We start from the raw sequence: 22,253 nt of genomic DNA, 5'->3' as shown, positions 1-22,253 counted from the left end.
CCCTAGGGCAATAGACTTTGACCTCTTAATACCCACAATCCCCTAGGGCAATAGACTTTGACCTCTTAATACCCACAATCCCCTAGGGCAGAAGACTTTGACCTCTTAATATGAAAAGGAATTTGTTGAATCAAAATAACTTACAGGATATTCTCCACAGACTTGGGCTTGATGAAAATAGCGATGGGGTAGAGCATGGTCGACTGCAGGCGCTTGATGGCGTTGCCTGAAACATCCAGGATGCAATGCTTCCCCTGGACATAAAGAGAGAGAGTGAAGACATGTCATCACAACATAGCCATATGCTGACACTTCCTCCTCTCTTCCCCCTCTCTCCTCCTCTCTTCCCCCTCTCTCCTCCTCTCTTCCCCCCCCCTCTCCTCCTCCTCCCTCTCTCCCCCTCTTCCCCCTCCTCTCCCCCCCTCCTCCTCTCTTCCCCCTCTCTCTCCTCTCCCCCCCCTCTCTCCTCCTCCTCCCCCCCTCTCCCCCCCTCTCCTCCTCCTCTCTTCCCCCTCTCTCCCCCTCTCCCCCTCCTCCTCCTCTCTTCCCCCCTCCTCTCCCCCTCTCCCCCTCCTCCCTCTCCTCCTCCTCCCTCTCCTCCTCCTCCTCCTCCCTCCCTCCCCCTCTCTTCCCCTCCTCCACTCCCCCTCTCTCCTCCTCCTCTCTTCCCCCTCTCCTCCTCCTCTCTTCCCCCTCTCCTCCTCCTCTCTTCCCCCTCTCCTCCTCTCCTCCCCTCTCCCCCTCTCCTCCTCCCTCTTCCCCCTCTCATCCTCCTCTCTTCCCCCTTTCCCTCTCTTCCCTCTTGTTCCCCTCTCCTCCTCCTCTCTTCCCCCCCTCTCCTCTCTCCCCCCCTCTCCTCTTCCTCCTCTCTTCCCCTTCTCCTCTTCCTCCTCTCTTCCCCCTCTCCTCTCTTCCCCCTCTCCTCTTCCTCCTCTCTTCCCCCTCTCCTCTTCCTCCTCTCTTCTCCCTCTCTCCTCCTCCTCCTCTCTTCCCCCTCTCCTCCTCTTCCCCCTCTCTTCCTCCTATTTCCCCCTCTCCTTCTCCTATTTTCATCCTCTCCTCCTCTTTTTCTCCTCTCTTCCTCCTCTCCTCCGTTCACCTTCTCAGCGACCTCCCGTACAGACTGGACGCTGGTTCCATACAGGTGGTTGTTGTACTGGCCCGCCTCAATGAACTTGTGGTCCTGGATATCTTTCTCCATCTGCTCCCTGGACACCACAAAATGGTAGTCTCTGGCATCCACCTCGTAATCCCGCTTCGGTCTGGTCGTGTCTGAATACCCGGACAAAGACAATTAAGATGTATTTACATTAGGGCGGCAGGGTAGCCTAGTGGTTAGAGCGCTGGACTAGTAACCGGAAGGTTGCAAGTTCAAACCCCCGAGCTGACAAGGTACAAATCTGTCGTTCTGCCCCTGAACAGGCAGTTAACCCACTGTTCCCAGGCAGTCATTGAAAATAAGAATTTGTTCTTAACTGACTTGCCTGGTTAAATGAAGGTAAAATAAATAAATAAAATTAGTTTTGATATATTTAATTACCGACAGCCCTGATGAACTGGTTATCACACATCTAGGTACAAGACGAGAACGGTCAACATAAAAACATCAAATTGTGTATGTAAAAAAAAAACATTGGTACTCACGTGGGACACAGGACCCAAATTTGTCGGGGAACTCTGAGATGAGGTCATCGTTGATGCGGTCTTTCATTGGCCCCAGGATAATGACAGGCCGTGTGTAGTTCACTGGACAGACACAAGAGGGATCGACTGTAACAACACTGCACTTACAGAAGCATATTAATATCAATTGACAGTGAGATAACTAACTAAGTGAGATAACCAACTAACTCTAATTGAGATAACCAACTAACTGTAAGTGAGATAACCAACAAACTCTGAATGAGATAACCAACTAACTCTAATTGAGATGTGTGTGTGTGTGTGACAGGTGATATGAGTGTGTGTGACAGGTGATGTGAGTGTGTGTCAGGTGATGTGTGTGTGTGACAGGTGATGTGAGTGTGTGTCAGGTGATGTGAGTGTGTGTCAGGTGAGTGTGTGTCAGGTGATGTGTGTGTGTCAGGTGATGTGTGTGTGTGTGTCAGGTGATGTGAGTGTGTGTCAGGTGATGTGTGTGTGTGTCAGGTGATGTGTGTGTGTGTGACAGGTGATGTGTGTGTGTGACAAGTGATGTGTGTGTGTGACAGGTGACAGGTGATGTGTGTGTGTGTCAGGTGATGTGTGTGTGTGACAGGTAATGTGTGTGTGTGACAGGTAATGTGTGTGTGTGTCAGGTGATGTGTGTGTGTGTGTGATGTGATGTGTGTGTGTGTGTGACAGGTGATGTGTGTGTGTGTGTGTCAGGTGATGTGTGTGTGTGTGACAGGTGATGTGTGTGTGTGTCAGGTGATGTGTGTGTGTGTCAGGTGATGTGTGTGTGTGACAGGTAATGTGTGTGTGTGACAGGTAATGTGTGCGTGTGTCAGGTGATGTGTGTGTGTGTGTGATGTGATGTGTGTGTGTGTGTGACAGGTGATGTGTGTGTGTGTGTGACAGGTGATGTGTGTGTGTGTGTCAGGTGATGTGTGACAGAGATGAGGATGTAAGCTGCGTCTTACCTTCCTGCTGTGTGATTGGCTCGTAGGACAGGACGTACTCCTCCTGGCCACCTGATTGGACGGACAGAACAGGTGACCGTGTTTAGACGAACAGTATCGGTGCAGTGGTCACTGTGATTAGGGTTAGGAGCTAGACTAGCTGTCGGCATGCTATGAGTGTGTGTCTATCAAATTAGTGTGGTAATCAAAACTTGCTCCGCCCAGCTGTTCAGAAAAACATTGAAAAAGTAGCTAATGTGAGTGCAGTCCATGAAGCTGGTGAATATGTATCAGCAAATGTGCTTTTCATAAAAATAATTTAATAGCGGCAGATTTAACAGCTGTGGAGAGCAGAGCACACTATAGACTCTATGTTCTCTCACACAAACACACTGCTAAAGATCCACATCAGTTGTATATCAGTCCAGTAAACCTCCTAAAAGGACTGCTATTTCAACATGCATCCATGAAGGAAGCGGCTCGGGGACTCGAACCTGTGACCCACAGAATGCTGCTCAGACCAAACACACACAGTAGATAGAGCACCAGCAACATGACAACAGAGAAGCAGAAAAACAACTCATTACAGAATAGAGCCAACGGTCGACAGAGGGAGAGAAGGAGAGAGGGAAGGAGAGAGGGATGGAGAGAGGGAAGGAGAGCGGGAAGGAGAGAGGGATGGAGAGAGGGATGGAGAGAGGAAAGGAGCGAGGGATGGAGAGAGGGAAGGAGAGAGGGATGGAGAGAAGGAAGGAGAGAGGGATGGAGAGAGGGATGGAGAGAGGGAAGGAGAGAGGGAAGGAGAGAGGGATGGAGAGAGGGAAGGAGAGAGGGATGGAGAGAGGGAAGGAGAGTGGGATGGAGAGGGAAGGAGAGCGGGAAGGAGAGAGGGAAGGAGAGAGGGATGGAGAGGGAAGGAGAGCGGGAAGGAGAGAGTGAAGGAGAGAGGGATGGAGAGAGGGATGGAGAGCGGGAAGGAGAGAGGGATGGAGAGAGGGATGGAGAGAGGGATGGAGAGAGGGATGGAGAGAGGGATGGAGAGAGGGAAGGAGAGAGGGAAGGAGAGAGGGAAGGAGAGAGGGATGGAGAGAGGGGGAAGGGGAGAGTGAAGGGAGAGAGGGAAGGAGAGAGGGAAGGAGAGAGGGAAGGAGAGAGGGAAGGAGAGAGGGAAGGAGAGCGGGAAGGAGAGAGTGAAGGAGAGAGTGAAGGAGAGAGGGAAGGAGAGGGAAGGAGAGCGGGAAGGAGAGAGGGAAGGAGAGAGTGAAGGAGAGAGGGAAGGAGAGGGAAGGGAAGGAAGGAGAGAGGGAAGGAGAGAGGGAAGGAGAGAAGGAGAGAGGGAAGGAGAGAGGGAAGGAGAGAGGGAAGGAGAGAGGGAAGGAGAGAGGGAAGGAGAGAGGGAAGGAGAGAGGGAAGGAGAGAGGGAAGGAGAGAGGGAAGGAGAGAGGGAAGGAGAGAGGGAAGGAGAAGGAAGAGAGGGAAGGAGAGCGGGAAGGGAAGGAGAGAGGGAAGGAGAGAGGGAAGGAGAGAGGGAAGGAGAGAGGGAAGGAGAGAAGGGAAGGAAGAGCAGGAAGGAGAGCGGGAAGGAGAGCGGGAAGAGAGGGAAGGAGAGAGTGAAGGAGAGAGGGAAGGAGAGAGGGAAGGAGAGAGGGAAGGAGAGAGGGAAGGAGAGAGGGAAGGAGAGAGTGAAGGAGAGAGGGAAGGAGAGCGAGAAGGAGAGGCACACCAGGACTTACGGTAACTACTTTCACTATCACTGGCGTTAGAGGTAACATGCTCTGAAAGTATAACAAAGGGGATGTCAGCACCACAGAAACACATCTACAGATACACCCCTCCCACCGATGACGTCTATGGAGGTAACTTAATACAAGGTGACAACATGAAGACACACAGATACCCAGGAACACCAGGAGAGGGCAGTGCTAGGAACCGTAAGGAGATGGAGGTGGGAACATTCTATTGTGCTATGTGAAGGGCAGTATTATGTGAAGGGCAGTGTTATGTGAAGGGCTGTGTTCTTTCCAACCCGGTGAACCTGCGGCCATTTTGGATCAAGTCTCTCTTGTAAAATAGACATCTCACCAGGAATAAATAAAGGTGAAGTCAAAATATGGTTTTATTTAAATGATGGTTGAAATAGCACAACATCCAGGAATCCTGAAGGTTCTTAAGACAGCCAAGTGGTTGGAATAGAAATACATTGAACGGAAAAGGACCCCAACACCAAGGTGATTCTGACAGTGAAAATGACACCTCTGTAACATACCATCAGAGTTACTCTGCTGGACTACACAAGCAGACTTTATTTTATGTCTATTAAGTCCCCTAGATTAATCTAATGACTGTTTCCTCTACTGCAGTGGTTCCTAATCAGGAGTACTAGGACGCCTGGAGGTACTTGGCCTATCCACAGTGGGTACTAGGACCCCTGGAGGTACTTGGCCTATCCACAGTGGGTACTAGGACCCCTGGGGGTACTTGGCCTATCCACAGTGGGTACTAGGACCTCTGGGGGTACTTGGCCTATCCACAGTGAGTACTAGGACCCCTGTAGGTATTTGGCCTATCCACAGTGGGTACTAGGACACCTGGGGGTACTTGGCCTATCCACAATGGGTACTAGGACCCCTGGGGGTACTTGGCCTATCCACAGTGGGTACTAGGACCCCTGTAGAACCATATGTTCTACAGTACGTTCTACTGTACGTTGAGAACCATCTGTTCTACTGTACGTTGAGAACCATCTGTTCTACTGTACGTTGAGAACCATCGGTTCTACTGTACGTTGAGAACCATCTGTTCTACTGTACGTTGAGAACCATCTGTTCTACTGTATGTTGAGAACCATCTGTTCTACTGTACGTTGAGAACCATCTGTTCTACTGTATGTTGAGAACCATCTGTTCTACTGTACGTTGAGAACCATCGGTTCTACTGTATGTTGAGAACCATCTGTTGTACTGTATGTTGAGAACCATCTGTTGTACTGTAGTTGTTTGTAAATGAGCCCATCTCCATCTCCGCTGATTAAGGGGAAGTAAATAGTAATAGTAGTCATACTCTCCAAGGAGGAGCCTGTAACAGTGGAAAAATCAGCCTGCATGATCTGCCGTACAATACCCACCAATGAATTACCACGGATGAAGTGACATCACCACACTGCGTGATTCGGTGTGCTGATGATATTCGTATAGTTGTGCTGTCTACCTAACGTCCCTGATGTTCTGTTTGAACACTGTGTACAGAGGCTGACGGGAAGACCATCTTTTAGAAATGCGTGTGTTGGGCTATGTAGTGTTATGTGGATGCTATGTAGTGCTATGTGGATGCTATGTAGTGCTATGTGGATGCTATGTAGTGTTATGTGGATGCTATGTAGTGTTATGTGGATGCTATGTAGTGTTATGTGGATTCTATGTAGTGTTATGTGGATGCATTGGGCTATGTAGTGTTATGTGGATGCTATGTAGTGTTATGTGGACACATTGGGCTATGTAGTGTTATGTGGATGCTATGTAGTGTTATGTGGATGCTATGTGGATGCTATGTAGTGCTATGTGGATGCTATGTAGTGCTATGTGGATGCTATGTAGTGTTATGTGGATGCTATGTAGTGCTATGTGGATGCTATGTAGTGCTATGTGGATGCTATGTAGTGTTATGTGGATGCTATGTAGTGTTATGTGGATGCTATGTAGTGTTATGTGGATGCTATGTAGTGTTATGTGGATGCTATGTAGTGCTATGTGGATGCTATGTAGTGCTATGTGGATGCTATGTAGTGCTATGTGGATGCTATGTAGTGTTATGTGGATGCTATGTAGTGCTATGTGGATGCTATGTAGTGCTATGTGGATGCTATGTAGTGCTATGTGGATGCTATGTAGTGTTATGTGGATGCTATGTAGTGTTATGTGGATGCTATGTAGTGCTATGTGGATGCTATGTAGTGCTATGTGGATGCTATGTAGTGCTATGTGGATGCTATGTAGTGCTATGTGGATGCTATGCAGTGCTATGTGGATGCTATGCAGTGCTATGTGGATGCTATGTAGTGCTATGTGGATGCTATGTAGTGCTATGTGGATGCTATGTAGTGCTATGTGGATGCTATGTAGTGTTATGTGGATGCTATGTAGTATTATGGATGGATGCTATGTGGATGCTATGTGTTATGTGGATGCTATGTAGTGCTATGTGGATGCTATGTAGTGCTATGTGGATGCTATGTAGTGCTATGTGGATGCTATGTAGTGCTATGTGGATGCTATGTAGTGCTATGTGGATGCTATGTAGTGTTATGTGAATGCTATGTAGTGCTATGTGGATGCTATGTAGTGCTATGTGGATGCTATGTAGTGCTATGTGGATGCTATGTAGTGCTATGTGGATGCTATGTAGTGTTATGTGAATGCTATGTAGTGTTATGTGGATGCTATGTAGTGCTATGTGGATGCTATGTAGTGCTATGTGGATGCTATGTAGTGTTATGTGGATGCTATGTAGTGTTATGTGGATGCTATGTAGTGTTATGTGGATGCTATGTAGTGTTATGTGGATGCTATGTGTTCAGAGGGGTACTCTTTGTGCTTTGAACAGAATAGAAGTACAAGCACACAGTTGTATATGTTAGTTATTAAACTAAGCCTGCTGTCAAAGCGTTAGAAGCTGGATGTGGTGTTGATGACTGTGAAAGTCCTATTAAGAACTTGGATGACAATATTATATGACTGCGGGGGCCTGGGATGAGCTGTAGATGGTTGGTTGTGTGACAGTGGAAAACCTTGTGTGACTTACTCAGTCCTTTGTCATCAGGGTCCTGTGAAGCAAAACAGGAGACACAACCACAAGAGAGACATTCATTACTGGAACACAACACGCTAATCAACCATCAGACACAACGACCGCAGCGCTGCACTGAACCCACATGGTCAAACCAACCAACTGACAAATCAATGAGCAACGCTCAAAGTTACTGGAACGGAGACACAGTCCAAAGAGGAGTCCTGAGGTAGAGCCAGTGGTTTAGAGACGTGGTTAAGCGAAGTATGGTTACAACATGGGGCAGGGAGTCTTTCCTGGTGGTCATGGTCCTAGTTATTAAAGCCCAATGCTCTACCTTGGTACTAGGGTTAGCTGCTGCAGGGCTAGTTGTTGTGTCTGGTGGTTCCTGTACGGGTTCCTGTACGGGTTCCTGTGCGTGAGGCTGCCCTGACCTACTGTTCTAGCGACCGTCCGTCTCCGTAACACGTTACTTACGGTCAGCATCGCTCGTTTCCTGTTCGCTGTGCTCCTTGCTCTTGTTGTAGAAAGGGAACTTTCTGGAAAATAGGTTCTTTTTACGCTTGTCATTGAATGACTGCTGGGGAAGAGAGGGAGGGGAGGGATGGAGGGAAGAGAGGGAGAGATGGAGGGAAGAGAGGGAGGGGAGGGATGGAGGGGGAAGGGATGGAGGGAGGGGAGGGATGGAGGGAAGAGAGGGAGGGGAGGGATGGAGGGAAGAGAGGGAGGGAGGGAGGGATGGAGGGAAGAGAGGGAGGGATGGAGGGAAGAGAGGGAGGGGGAGGGAAGAGAGGGAGGGATGGAGGGAAGAGAGGGATGGAGGGAAGAGAGGGAGAAGGGAGGGATGGAGGGAAGAGAGGGAGGGAGGGATGGAGGGAAGATGGAGGGAAGAGAGGGAGGGGAGGGATGGAGGGAGAGGGAGGGGAGGGATGGAGGGAAGAGAGGGATGGAGGGAGGAAAGAGAGGGAGGGGAGGGATGGAGGGAGAGAGGGAGGGATGGAGGAGAGGGAGGGATGGAGGGAAGAGAGGGAGGGGAGGGATGGAGGGAAGAGGGAGGGATGGAGGGAAGAGGGAGGGATGGAGGGAAGAGAGGGAGGGAGGGATGGAGGGAAGAGAGGGAGGGATGGAGGAAGAGAGGGAGGGGAGGGATGGAGGAAGAGAGGGAGGGATGGAGGGAAGAGAGGGAGGGAGGGATGGAGGGAAGAGAGGGAGGGAGGGATGGAGGGAAAGAGGGAGGGAGGGGAGGGAGGAGGGATGGAGGGAAGAGAGGGAGGGATGGAGGGAAAGAGGGAGGGAGGGATGGAGGGAAAGAGGGATGGAGGGAGGGATGGAGGGAAGGATGGAGGGAGAGGGAGGGATGGAGGGAAGAAGAGGGGAGGATGGAGGGAAGGAGGGATGGAGGAAGAGAGGAGGGAGGGATGGAGGGAAGAGAGGGAGGGATGGAGGGAGAGGGAGGGGAGGGATGGAGGGAAGAGAGGGAGGGATGGAGGGAAGAGAGGGAGGGGAGGGATGGAGGGAAGAGAGGGAGGGAGGGAGGGAGGGATGAGAGGGAAGAGAGGGATGGAGGGAAGAGAGGGAGGGGAGGGATGGAGGGAAGAGAGGGAGGAGGATGGAGGGAAGAGAGGGAGGGGAGGGATGGAGGGAAAGAGGGAGGGGAGGGATGGAGGGAAGAGGGAGGAGAGGGAGGGATGGAGGGAAGAGAGGGAGGGGAGGGATGGAGGGAAGAGAGGGAGGGGAGGGAGGAGGGAGAGAGGGATGGAGGGAAGAGAGGGATGGAGGGAAGGAGGGATGGAGGGAAGAGAGGGAGGGAGGGATGGAGGGAAGAGAGGGAGGGGAGGGATGGAGGGAAGAGAGGGAGGGGAGGGATGGAGGAAAGAGAGGGAGGGAGGGATGGAGGGATGAGAGTGAGGGAGGGATGGAGGGAAGAGAGGGAGGGATGGAGGGAAGAGAGGGAGGGGAAGGATGGAGGGAAGAGAGGGAGGGGAAGGATGGAGGGAAGAGAGGGGGGAGGGATGGAGGGAAGAGAGGGAGGGGAGGGATGGAGGGAAGAGAGGGAGGGATGGAGGGAAGAGAGGGAGGGGAGGGATGGAGGGAAGAGAGGGAGGGGAGGGATGGAGGGAAGAGAGGAAGGGAGGGATGGAGGAAAGAGAGGGAGGGGAGTGATGGAAGAAAGAGAGGGAGGGGAGGGATGGAGGCAAGAGAGGGAGGGGAGGGATGGAGGGAAGGAGGGATGGAGGGAAGAGAGTGAGGGGAGGGATGGAGGGAAGAGAGTGAGGGAGGGATGGAGGGAAGAGAGGGAGGGATGGAGGGAAGAGATGGAGGGAAGACAGGGAGGGGAGGGATGAGGGAAGACAGGGAGGGGAGGGATGAGGGAAGAGAGGGAGGGGAGGGATGGAGGGAAGACAGGGAGGGGAGGGATGGAGGGAAGACAGGGAGGGGAGGGATGGAGGGAAGACAGGGAGGGGAGGGATGGAGGGAAGAGAGGGAGGGAGGGATGGTGGGTGGGACGGGGTAAAATAAGAAAGGGAAGGTGTCTAGTATTGGTGTAAACAAAACAAACCCAGGACAGTTACCCACAACCCTCTGAGCTGGACTTGGCAGACATCTTAGTTTAAGTGCACACAACTGACAATCTGTTACCATGAAGCAGGAAGTCATTCTGACCTTTTTCATTTTTATTTGACCTTTATTTAACTAGGCTAGTCAATTAAGAACAAATTCTTATTTTCAATGACAGCCTAGGAACAGTGGGTTAACTGCCTGTTCAGGGGCAGAACGACAGATTTGTACCTTGTCAGCTTTTGAGTCAAGTTAACTCTATAGCTTCAGATTTTAGTGTAACTTGAAATGATGATCTGGATGAATTGAACGACAACAGAATAAGTATTTTAGACCACGATGGCTACCGAGTCAGCTCAGTAAATGAAAAGAAATGATCAGACATCTGCCCAAATAAATGAAAAGACCCATAGCCATACTGGATTAAAGCAGGAAGAAGGACTGGAGTGAGGAAGGTTCAAAGCCTTCAACACTAGCCCAATACTGTGTCTAAGCATGCAAAGGAAGGAAGGAAGCACCATGCTCTTTGTATAAAGGAAGGAAGGAAGCACCATGCTCTTTGTATAAAGGAAGGAAGCACCATGCTCTTTGTATAAAGGAAGGAAGGAAGCACCATGCTCTTTGTATAAAGGAAGGAAGCACCATGCTCTTTGTATAAAGGAAGGAAGCACCATGCTCTTTGTATAAAGGAAGGAAGCACCATGCTCTTTGTATAAAGGAAGGAAGCATCATGCTCTTTGTATAAAGGAAGGAAGCATCATGCTCTTTGTATAAAGGAAGGAAGCACCATGCTCTTTGTATAAAGGAAGGAAGGAAGCACCATGCTCTTTGTATATAAAGGAAGGAAGCACCATGCTCTTTGTATAAAGGAAGGAAGCACCATGCTCTTTGTATAAAGAAAGGAAGCATCATGCTCTTTGTATAAAGGAAGGAAGCACCATGCTCTTTGTATAAAGGAAGGAAGGAAGCACCATGCTCTTTGTATATAAAGGAAGGAAGCACCATGCTCTTTGTATAAAGGAAGGAAGCACCATGCTCTTTGTATAAAGGAAGGAAGCACCATGCTCTTTGTATAAAGGAAGGAAGGAAGCACCATGCTCTTTGTATATAAAGGAAGGAAGCACCATGCTCTTTGTATAAAGGAAGGAAGCACCATGCTCTTTGTATAAAGGAAGGAAGCATCATGCTCTTTGTATAAAGAAAGGAAGCACCATGCTCTTTGTATAAAGGAAGGAAGCACCATGCTCTTTGTATAAAGAAAGGAAGCATCATGCTCTTTGTATAAAGAAAGGAAGCACCATGCTCTTTGTATAAAGGAAGGAAGCATCATGCTCTTTGTATAAAGGAAGGAAGCATCATGCTCTTTGTATAAAGGAAGGAAGGAAGCATCATGCTCCTTGTATAAAGGAAGGAAGGAAGCATCATGCTCCTTGTATATAAAGGAAGGAAGGAAGCATCATGCTCCTTGTATATAAAGGAAGGAAGGAAGCATCATGCTCCTTGTATATAAAGGAAGGAAGGAAGCATCATGCTCCTTGTATATAAAGGAAGGAAGGAAGCATCATTCTCCTTGTATATAAAGGAAGGAAGGAAGCATCATGCTCCTTGTATATAAAGGAAGGAAGCATCATGCTCCTTGTATATAAAGGAAGGAAGGAAGCATCATGCTCTTTGTATATAAAGGAAGGAAGCATCATGCTCCTTGTATATAAAGGAAGGAAGGAAGCACCATGCTCTTTGTATATAAAGGAAGGAAGCACCATGCTCTTTGTATAAAGGAAGGAAGCACCATGCTCTTTGTATAAAGGAAGGAAGCATCATGCTCTTTGTATAAAGAAAGGAAGCACCATGCTCTTTGTATAAAGGAAGGAAGCAATGCTCTTTGGAAGCATCATGCTCTTTGTATCATGCTCTTTGTATAGGAAGGAAGCATCATGCTCTTTGTATAAAGGAAGGAAGCATCATGCTCTTTGTATAAAGGAAGGAAGGAAGCATCATGCTCCTTGTATATAAAGGAAGGAAGGAAGCATCATGCTCTTTGTATATAAAGGAAGGAAGGAAGCATCATGCTCCTTGTATATAAAGGAAGGAAGGAAGCATCATGCTCCTTGTATATAAAGGAAGGAAGGAAGCATCATGCTCCTTGTATATAAAGGAAGGAAGGAAGCATCATGCTCCTTGTATATAAAGGAAGGAAGGAAGCATCATGCTCCTTGTATATAAAGGAAGGAAGGAAGCATCATGCTCCTTGTATATAAAGGAAGGAAGGAAGCATCATGCTCCTTGTATATAAAGGAAGGAAGGAAGCATCATGCTCCTTGTATATAAAGGAAGGAAGGAAGCATCATGCTCCTTGTATATAAAGGAAGGAAGCATCATGCTCCTTGTATATAAAGGAAGGAAGGAAGCATCATGCTCCTTGTATCAAGCTTTTTTTAGACACACATTTATAAAAACAAGATCCCTTTCTACATCACCATAACGGATCAATTGCTTCAGCTTGATTTAAGATACTGATCAACACACCAAAAAGCAAGGAGAAAGAATATGAGGAAGGTGAGGTTGGATTGTATGCATGAAAATTAGAAAGGAGAGAGGTGGTTGGTGAGAGTAGGTAGTGGAAGCAGTTTGACATCTATGACAAGCGTATATCAGGCCTCTGCACTATACTGGCCATGCATTTGTCTGGGTGCCATGTTACAACACAAAGATGCCTTCCACATACACATTCTATCTACACAGGTCTGCGCAGATTCATCAGGGAATCTCAAGAGTAGGAGTCCTAATCTAGGATCAGCTTCCCCTCTGTCCATATACTCTTACTTAATACAAAACAGATCCTAGATCAGCCCTCCTCAGAGATCCCAGGAACCACATCAACATCGATATAACAATCTAACGATATCCCTTATTCATAAACAGTCTCAGAATAGGAGTGCTGATCTAGGACCAGTTTAGCCTTTTAGATCAGGATTATTAAGAGGTGAAATCTGATGCTCGATCAGAAGTCCTTCTCTGAGACACACTGTGAATAAGGCCACTGATCAGATCTGTGTAGAATCTGTGCATGTGGATGAAACGCACCAGTGTGTCAACGCAGCACAGTTCTCCTCTGAGAGACAGGGTATTTTAGCTGAATAACAAGATTGTTTTTCTCTCGCCGGGAGATCTGGACATGCTGACAGCCAGAGATTAGTACATTAAACAGTCATTAGTACATTAAACAGTAATGGCAGGTTCATTTTGGTCATGTGAAAAAAACACACAAAAAAAAACAGCTTCACAATATAATTATGGATGGAATCTGTGTCGATCTCAAGTTCGTATTCCTGCCTAAAATATTAGAAACAGCAAAAAATACCTGGCCTATCCACAAGGTGTACTAGGACATCTGGGGGTACCTGGCCTAACCACATGGTGTACTAGGACATCTGGGGGTACCTGGCCTATCCACACGGTGTACTAGGACATCTGGGGGTACCTGGCCTAACCACATGGTGTACTAGGACATCTGGGGGTACCTGGCCTAACCACATGGTGTACTAGGACATCTGGGGGTACCTGGCCTATCCACACGGTGTACTAGGACATCTGGGGGTACCTGGCCTAACCACATGGTGTACTAGGACATCTGGGGGTACCTGGCCTAACCACAAGGTGTACTAGGACATCTGGGGGTACCTGGCCTAACCACATGGTGTACTAGGACATCTGGGGTACCTGGCCTATCCACACGGTGTACTAGGACATCTGGGGTACCTGGCCTATCCACACGGTGTACTAGGACATCTGGGGTACCTGGCCTATCCACACGGTGTACTAGGACATCTGGGGGTACCTGGCCTATCCACACGGTGTACTAGGACATCTGGGGGTACCTGGCCTATCCACAAAGTGTACTAGGACATCTGGGGGTACCTGGCCTAACCACATGGTGTACTAGGACATCTGGGGGTACCTGGCCTATCCACACGGTGTACTAGGACATCTGGGGTACCTGGCCTATCCACACGGTGTACTAGGACATCTGGGGTACCTGGCCTATCCACATGGTGTACTAGGACATCTGGGGGTACCTGGCCTATCCACACGGTGTACTAGGACATCTGGGGGTACCTGGCCTATCCACACGGTGTACTAGGACATCTGGGGTACCTGGCCTATCCACACGGTATACTAGGACATCTGGGGTACCTGGCCTAACCACACGGTGTACTAGGACATCTGGGGGTACCTGGCCTATCCACACGGTGTACTAGGACATCTGGGGGTACCTGGCCTATCCACACGGTGTACTAGGACATCTGGGGTTTCCTGGCCTATCCACACGGTGTACTAGGACATCTGGGGTTTCCTGACCTATCCACACGGTATACTAGGACATCTGGGGGTACCTGGCCTAACCACACAGTGTACTAGGACATCTGGGGGTACCTGGCCTATCCACACGGTGTACTAGGACATCTGGGGTTTCCTGACCTATCCACACAGTGTACTTGATAAGACCCATGAGATCATGTGTTTATTGGTAAAATGCAAATGAAGGGTTACTCTGGGCAGAGCAACATTCAGTTGGTGGCACACTAACCCAAAAAGGTTGGGGACCATTGCTGTAAGACACTAGTAAAACTGCTCTTAACCAGTCATACTGATGATGTGAGACGATTGTCAACACCTGGTATAATATTAGATCATGGGATAATGTTGGTAATGATGTGTGATTTAGTTTTACTGAAGTGTTTATGGATTTTCACAAAGCTTAAAACTATAACTATGTTGAATATAAGAGACCCATGGAGGATCATGACTGAGATCCTCTACGGGTCACCTAACAGAGATCCTCTACGGGTCACCTAACAGAGATCCTCTACGGGTCACCTAACAGAGATCCTCTACGGGTCACCTAACAGAGATCCTCTACGGGTCACCTAACAGAGATCCTCTACGGGTCACCTAACAGAGATCCTCTACGGGTCACCTAACAGAGATCCTCTACGGGTCACCTAACAGAGATCCTCTACGGGTCACCTAACAGAGATCCTCTACGGGTCACCTAACAGAGATCCTCTACGGGTCACCTAACAGAGATCCTCTACGGGTCACCTAACAGAGATCCTCTACGGGTCACCTAACAGAGATCCTCTACGGGTCACCTAACAGAGATCCTCTACGGGTCACCTAACAGAGATCCTCTAACAGAGATCCTCTACGGGTCACCTAACAGAGATCCTCTACGGGTCACCTAACAGAGATCCTCTACGGGTCACCTAACAGAGATCCTCTACGGGTCACCTAACAGAGATCCTCTATAGTTCACATGACAGAGATCCTCTACGGGTCACCTAAAACTCACCACTTTGTCTTGAGACCGGGCGTTGAATTTGACTGTCTTTAACCGCGCTCTCTCTTTCTTTTCGACCCTGCAGGAGAAAAGAGAGAAAGGGGGTGAGAAGAGAGAAAAAGAGAGAAGAGAAGAGCGAGGGCTGCACCCATGGGTCACTGATTAAACATTGAACATATCGTGCCTTGAAACAAGCTGGCTATTTTCAGCCGGGGTATTGCGTGTGTGTGTGAAGACTCAGATCCCGATTCCCGTCTCTCTAGTAACTTCCACAGTGCTCTGCTGAGATTGAGGAGTAGAGGGGGATGGGATGATTCAGTCATCAGAGGGATAAAACAGTTGCCTTGAGGATAAATCTTTTAAATTCCCCAACTCTGAGAGCCTTGATGGCAGCATCATAAAAAAAGTACCAGTAATTAAGTCCCTCCTACCTTTTTATTTCATTTAAATGAGACGCCGAAGGAAATATTAGCAAAATCCAAATGGTATTTTTCCCCCCCACTTTGTGCTGCCTTTTCATTGTATTTAATCAAAGCTCTACGAAGCTTCAAAATGTGAATCATTCCCTTCTTTCCTTTACAATGAGGACATCACTGGAGAATATGGCAAAATACCTCAGAGAGCAGGAGCGTGAAGAGAAGAACTCACGAGCTCAGGATAAAATAACAGTCTTCTGCTCTCCATCATGAACAGTACAGCTTTCCTTTAAACCTTCATTTGGTTTAACAGCCGTCTCAAACTACTTTTCAAGGCATGGCTGTTCAATGGCCGCTACTTTCTTTATGTTCTCATCCCCCTCATGCTTTGATATGACAGACTCCGACTTCAATACAAAAACAACCTGCTACTGTTATTACTACTGTTGTTATTACCATGACCGCTGTCACTACAACTGTTACTACTACTACTGTTGTTATTACCATGACCGCTGTCACTACTACTGTTACTACTACTACTACTACTACTGTTACTACTACTGTTGTTATTACCATGACCGCTGTTACTACTACTGTTACTACTACTACTACTGTTATTACTACCATGACCGCTGTCACTACTACTGTTACTACTACTACTACTGTTGTTATTACCATGACCGCTGTCACTACTACTGTTACTACTACTACTACTGTTGTTATTACCATGACCGCTGTCACTACTACTGTTACTACTGTTATTACTACTACTACTGTTGTTATTACCATGACCGCTGTCACTACTACTGTTACTACTACTACTACTGTTATTACTACTGTTGTTATTACCATGACCGCTGTCACTACTACAGTTACTACTACTACTACTGTTATTACTACTGTTGTTATTACCATGACCGCTGTCACTACTACTGTTACTACTACTACTACTGTTATTACTACTGTTGTTATTACCATGACCGCTGTCACTACTACAGTTACTACTACTACTACTGTTATTACTACTGTTGTTATTACCATGACCGCTGTCACTACTACTGTTACTACTACTACTACTGTTATTACTACTGTTGTTATTACCATGACCGCTGTCACTACTACTGTTACTACTACTACTACTGTTATTACTACTGTTGTTATTACCATGACCGCTGTCACTACTACTGTTACTACTACTACTACTGTTATTACTACTGTTGTTATTACCATGACCGCTGTCACTACTACTGTTACTACTACTACGTACTATTACTACTGTTGTTATTACCATGACCGCTGTCACTACTACTGTTACTACTACTACTACTGTTGTTATTACCATGACCGCTGTCACTACTACTGTTACTACTACTACTGTTATTATTACCATGACCGCTGTCACTACTACTACTACTGTTATTACTACTGTTGTTATTACCATGACCGCTGTCACTACTACTGTTACTACTACTACTACTGTTATTACTACTGTTATTATTACCATGACCGCTGTCACTACTACTGTTACTACTACTACTGTTACTACTACTGTTATTATTACCATGACCGCTGTCACTACTACTGTTACTACTACTACTACTGTTATTACTACTGTTGTTATTACCATGACCGCTGTCACTACTACTGTTACTACTACTACTACTGTTATTATTACCATGACCGCTGTCACTACTACTGTTACTACTGTTATTACTACTGTTGTTATTACCATGACCGCTGTCACTACTACTGTTACTACTACTACTACTACTGTTATTACTACTGTTGTTATTACCATGACCGCTGTCACTACTACTGTTACTACTACTACTACTGTTATTATTACCATGACCGCTGTCACTACTACTGTTACTACTACTACTACTGTTATTATTACTGTTGTTATTACCATGACCGCTGTCACTACTACTGTACTACTACTACTGTTATTACTACTGTTGTTATTACCATGACCGCTGTCACTACTACTACTACTGTTATTACTACTGTTGTTATTACCATGACCGCTGTCACTACTACTGTTACTACTACTACTACTGTTATTACTACTGTTGTTATTACCATGACCGCTGTCACTACTACTACTACTGTTATTACTACTGTTGTTATTACCATGACCGCTGTCACTACTACTGTTACTACTACTACTACTGTTATTACTACTGTTGTTATTACCATGACCGCTGTCACTACTACTACTACTGTTATTACTACTGTTGTTATTACCATGACCGCTGTCACTACTACTGTTATTACTACTACTACTGTTATTACTACTGTTGTTATTACCATGACCGCTGTCACTACTACTGTTACTACTACTACTACTGTTATTACTACTGTTGTTATTACCATGACCGCTGTCACTACTACTGTTACTACTACTACTACTGTTATTACTACTGTTGTTATTACCATGACCGCTGTCACTACTACTGTTACTACTACTACTACTGTTATTACTACTGTTGTTATTACCATGACCGCTGTCACTCACTACTACTGTTATTACTACTGTTGTTATTACCATGACCGCTGTCACTACTACTGTTACTACTACTACTACTGTTATTACTACTGTTGTTATTACCATGACCGCTGTCACTACTACTACTACTGTTATTACTACTGTTGTTATTACCATGACCGCTGTCACTACTACTGTTACTACTACTGTTATTACTACTGTTGTTATTACCATGACCGCTGTCACTACTACTACTACTGTTATTACTACTGTTGTTATTACCATGACCGCTGTCACTACTACTGTTACTACTACTACTACTGTTGTTATTACCATGACCGCTGTCACTACTACTGTTACTACTACTACTACTGTTATTACTACTGTTGTTATTACCATGACCGCTGTCACTACTACTGTTACTACTACTACTACTGTTATTACTACTGTTATTACCATGACCGCTGTCACTACTACTGTTACTACTACTACTACTGTTATTACTACTGTTGTTATTACCATGACCGCTGTCACTACTACTACTACTGTTATTACTACTGTTATTATTACCATGACCGCTGTCACTACTACTGTTACTACTACTACTACTGTTATTACTACTGTTGTTATTACCATGACCGCTGTCACTACTACTACTACTGTTATTACTACTGTTGTTATTACCATGACCGCTGTCACTACTACTGTTACTACTACTGTTATTACTACTGTTGTTATTACATGACTGTCACTACTACTACTACTGTTATTACTACTGTTGTTATTACCATGACCGCTGTCACTACTACTGTTACTACTACTACTACTGTTATTACTACTGTTGTTATTACCATGACCGCTGTCACTACTACTACTACTGTTATTACTACTGTTGTTATTACCATGACCGCTGTCACTACTACTGTTACTACTACTACTACTGTTATTATTACCATGACCGCTGTCACTACTACTGTTACTACTACTACTACTGTTATTACTACTGTTGTTATTACCATGACCGCTGTCACTACTACTGTTACTACTACTACTACTGTTGTTATTACCATGACCGCTGTCACTACTACTGTTACTACTACTACTACTGTTATTATTACCATGACCGCTGTCACTACTACTGTTACTACTACTACTACTGTTATTACTACTGTTGTTATTACCATGACCGCTGTCACTACTACTGTTACTACTACTACTACTGTTATTATTACCTGACCGCTGTCACTACTACTGTTACTACTACTACTACTGTTATTACTACTGTTGTTATTACCATGACCGCTGTCACTACTACTGTTACTACTACTACTACTGTTATTATTACCATGACCGCTGTCACTACTACTGTTACTACTACTACTACTGTTATTACTACTGTTGTTATTACCATGACCGCTGTCACTACTACTGTTACTACTACTACTACTGTTATTATTACCATGACCGCTGTCACTACTACTGTTACTACTACTACTACTGTTATTACTACTGTTGTTATTACCATGACCGCTGTCACTACTACTGTTACTACTACTACTACTGTTATTACTACTGTTGTTATTACCATGACCGCTGTCACTACTACTGTTACTACTACTACTACTGTTATTATTACCATGACCGCTGTCACTACTACTACTACTGTTATTACTACTGTTGTTATTACCATGACCGCTGTCACTACTACTACTGTTGTTATTACCATGACCGCTGTCACTACTACTGTTACTACTACTACTACTGTTATTACTACTGTTGTTATTACCATGACCGCTGTCACTACTACTACTACTGTTATTACTACTGTTGTTATTACCATGACCGCTGTCACTACTACTGTTACTACTACTACTACTGTTATTACTACTGTTGTTATTACCATGACCGCTGTCACTACTACTACTACTGTTATTACTACTGTTGTTATTACCATGACCGCTGTCACTACTACTGTTACTACTACTACTACTGTTATTACTACTGTTGTTATTACCATGACCGCTGTCACTACTACTACTACTGTTATTACTACTGTTGTTATTACCATGACCGCTGTCACTACTACTGTTATTACTACTACTACTGTTATTACTACTACTGTTATTACCATGACCGCTGTCACTACTACTGTTACTACTACTACTACTGTTATTACTACTGTTGTTATTACCATGACCGCTGTCACTACTACTGTTACTACTACTACTACTGTTATTACTACTGTTGTTATTACCATGACCGCTGTCACTACTACTGTTATTACTACTGTTGTTATTACCATGACCGCTGTCACTACTACTACTACTGTTATTACTACTGTTGTTATTACCATGACCGCTGTCACTACTACTGTTACTACTACTACTACTGTTATTACTACTGTTGTTATTACCATGACCGCTGTCACTACTACTACTACTGTTATTACTACTGTTGTTATTACCATGACCGCTGTCACTACTACTGTTACTACTACTGTTATTACTACTGTTGTTATTACCATGACCGCTGTCACTACTACTACTACTGTTATTACTACTGTTGTTATTACCATGACCGCTGTCACTACTACTGTTACTACTACTACTACTGTTATTATTACCATGACCGCTGTCACTACTACTGTTACTACTACTACTACTACTGTTATTACTACTGTTGTTATTACCATGACCGCTGTCACTACTACTGTTACTACTACTACTGTTGTTATTACCATGACCGCTGTCACTACTACTGTTACTACTACTACTACTGTTATTATTACCATGACCGCTGTCACTACTACTGTTACTACTACTACTACTGTTATTACTACTGTTGTTATTACCATGACCGCTGTCACTACTACTGTTACTACTACTACTACTGTTATTACTACTGTTGTTATTACCATGACCGCTGTCACTACTACTGTTACTACTACTACTACTGTTATTATTACCATGACCGCTGTCACTACTACTGTTACTACTACTACTACTACTACTACTACTGTTATTACTACTGTTACTACTACTACTACTGTTATTACTACTGTTGTTATTACCATGACCGCTGTCACTACTACTACTACTGTTATTACTACTGTTGTTATTACCATGACCGCTGTCACTACTACTGTTACTACTACTACTACTGTTATTACTACTGTTGTTATTACCATGACCGCTGTCACTACTACTACTACTGTTATTACTACTGTTGTTATTACCATGACCGCTGTCACTACTACTGTTATTACTACTACTACTGTTATTACTACTGTTGTTATTACCATGACCGCTGTCACTACTACTGTTACTACTACTACTACTGTTATTACTACTGTTGTTATTACCATGACCGCTGTCACTACTACTGTTACTACTACTACTACTGTTATTACTACTGTTGTTATTACCATGACCGCTGTCACTACTACTGTTACTACTACTACTGTTATTACTACTGTTGTTATTACCATGACCGCTGTTACTACTACTGTTACTACTACTACTACTGTTATTACTACTGTTGTTATTACCATGACCGCTGTCACTACTACTGTTACTACTACTACTACTGTTATTATTACCATGACCGCTGTCACTACTACTGTTACTACTACTACTACTGTTATTACTACTGTTGTTATTACCATGACCGCTGTCACTACTACTGTTACTACTACTACTACTGTTATTACTACTGTTGTTATTACCATGACCGCTGTCACTACTACTGTTACTACTACTACTACTGTTATTATTACCATGACCGCTGTCACTACTACTGTTACTACTACTACTACTGTTATTACTACTGTTGTTATTACCATGACCGCTGTCACTACAACTGTTACTACTACTACTACTACTGTTACTACTACTGTTATTATTACCATGACCGCTGTCACTACAACTGTTACTACTACTACTGTTGTTATTACCATGACCGCTGTTACTACTACTGTTACTACTACTGTTATTACTACTGTTGTTATTACCATGACCGCTGTTACTACTACTGTTACTACTACTACTACTGTTATTACTACTGTTGTT

At 45.3% G+C, this 22,253-nt stretch overlaps 1 protein-coding gene and 1 long non-coding RNA gene across 25 annotated transcripts in view; both read right to left on the bottom strand.

Moving 5' to 3' along the window:
- Positions 1-22,253, bottom strand: part of LOC112251651 (disks large homolog 1-like) — a 323,372-nt gene that overhangs the window by 5,637 nt on the left and 295,482 nt on the right. For 17 of the 24 annotated variants that reach the window (XM_042322506.1, XM_042322508.1, XM_042322513.1 and 14 more), the window contains 7 exons: positions 15,295-15,361; positions 7,860-7,962; positions 4,334-4,375; positions 2,622-2,672; positions 1,645-1,746; positions 1,100-1,272; positions 145-254 (listed from right to left, as the gene is read on the bottom strand). In XM_042322506.1, coding sequence (XP_042178440.1) covers positions 145-254; positions 1,100-1,272; positions 1,645-1,746; positions 2,622-2,672; positions 4,334-4,375; positions 7,860-7,962; positions 15,295-15,361 — 648 coding nt within the window. Of the gene's footprint in view, positions 1-144; positions 255-1,099; positions 1,273-1,644; positions 1,747-2,621; positions 2,673-4,333; positions 4,376-7,397; positions 7,420-7,859; positions 7,963-15,294; positions 15,362-22,253 lie in introns of all 24 variants that reach the window. The other 7 variants (XM_042322509.1, XM_042322527.1, XM_042322529.1 and 4 more) reach the window with 3 other exon arrangements.
- Positions 14,163-15,288, bottom strand: LOC121846548. The gene is made up of 2 exons (XR_006083485.1): positions 15,159-15,288; positions 14,163-15,119 (listed from the first exon to the last, which is right to left on the bottom strand). It is a non-coding gene; the product is annotated as an uncharacterized LOC121846548 (long non-coding RNA).

The sequence above is a fragment of the Oncorhynchus tshawytscha genome, linkage group LG05 (assembly GCF_018296145.1).
Source record: "Oncorhynchus tshawytscha isolate Ot180627B linkage group LG05, Otsh_v2.0, whole genome shotgun sequence".
Taxonomy (NCBI): domain Eukaryota; kingdom Metazoa; phylum Chordata; class Actinopteri; order Salmoniformes; family Salmonidae; genus Oncorhynchus; species Oncorhynchus tshawytscha.
The sequence above is the reverse complement of the archived record's forward strand: the minus strand, read 5'-3'. Positions and strand labels throughout refer to the sequence as shown.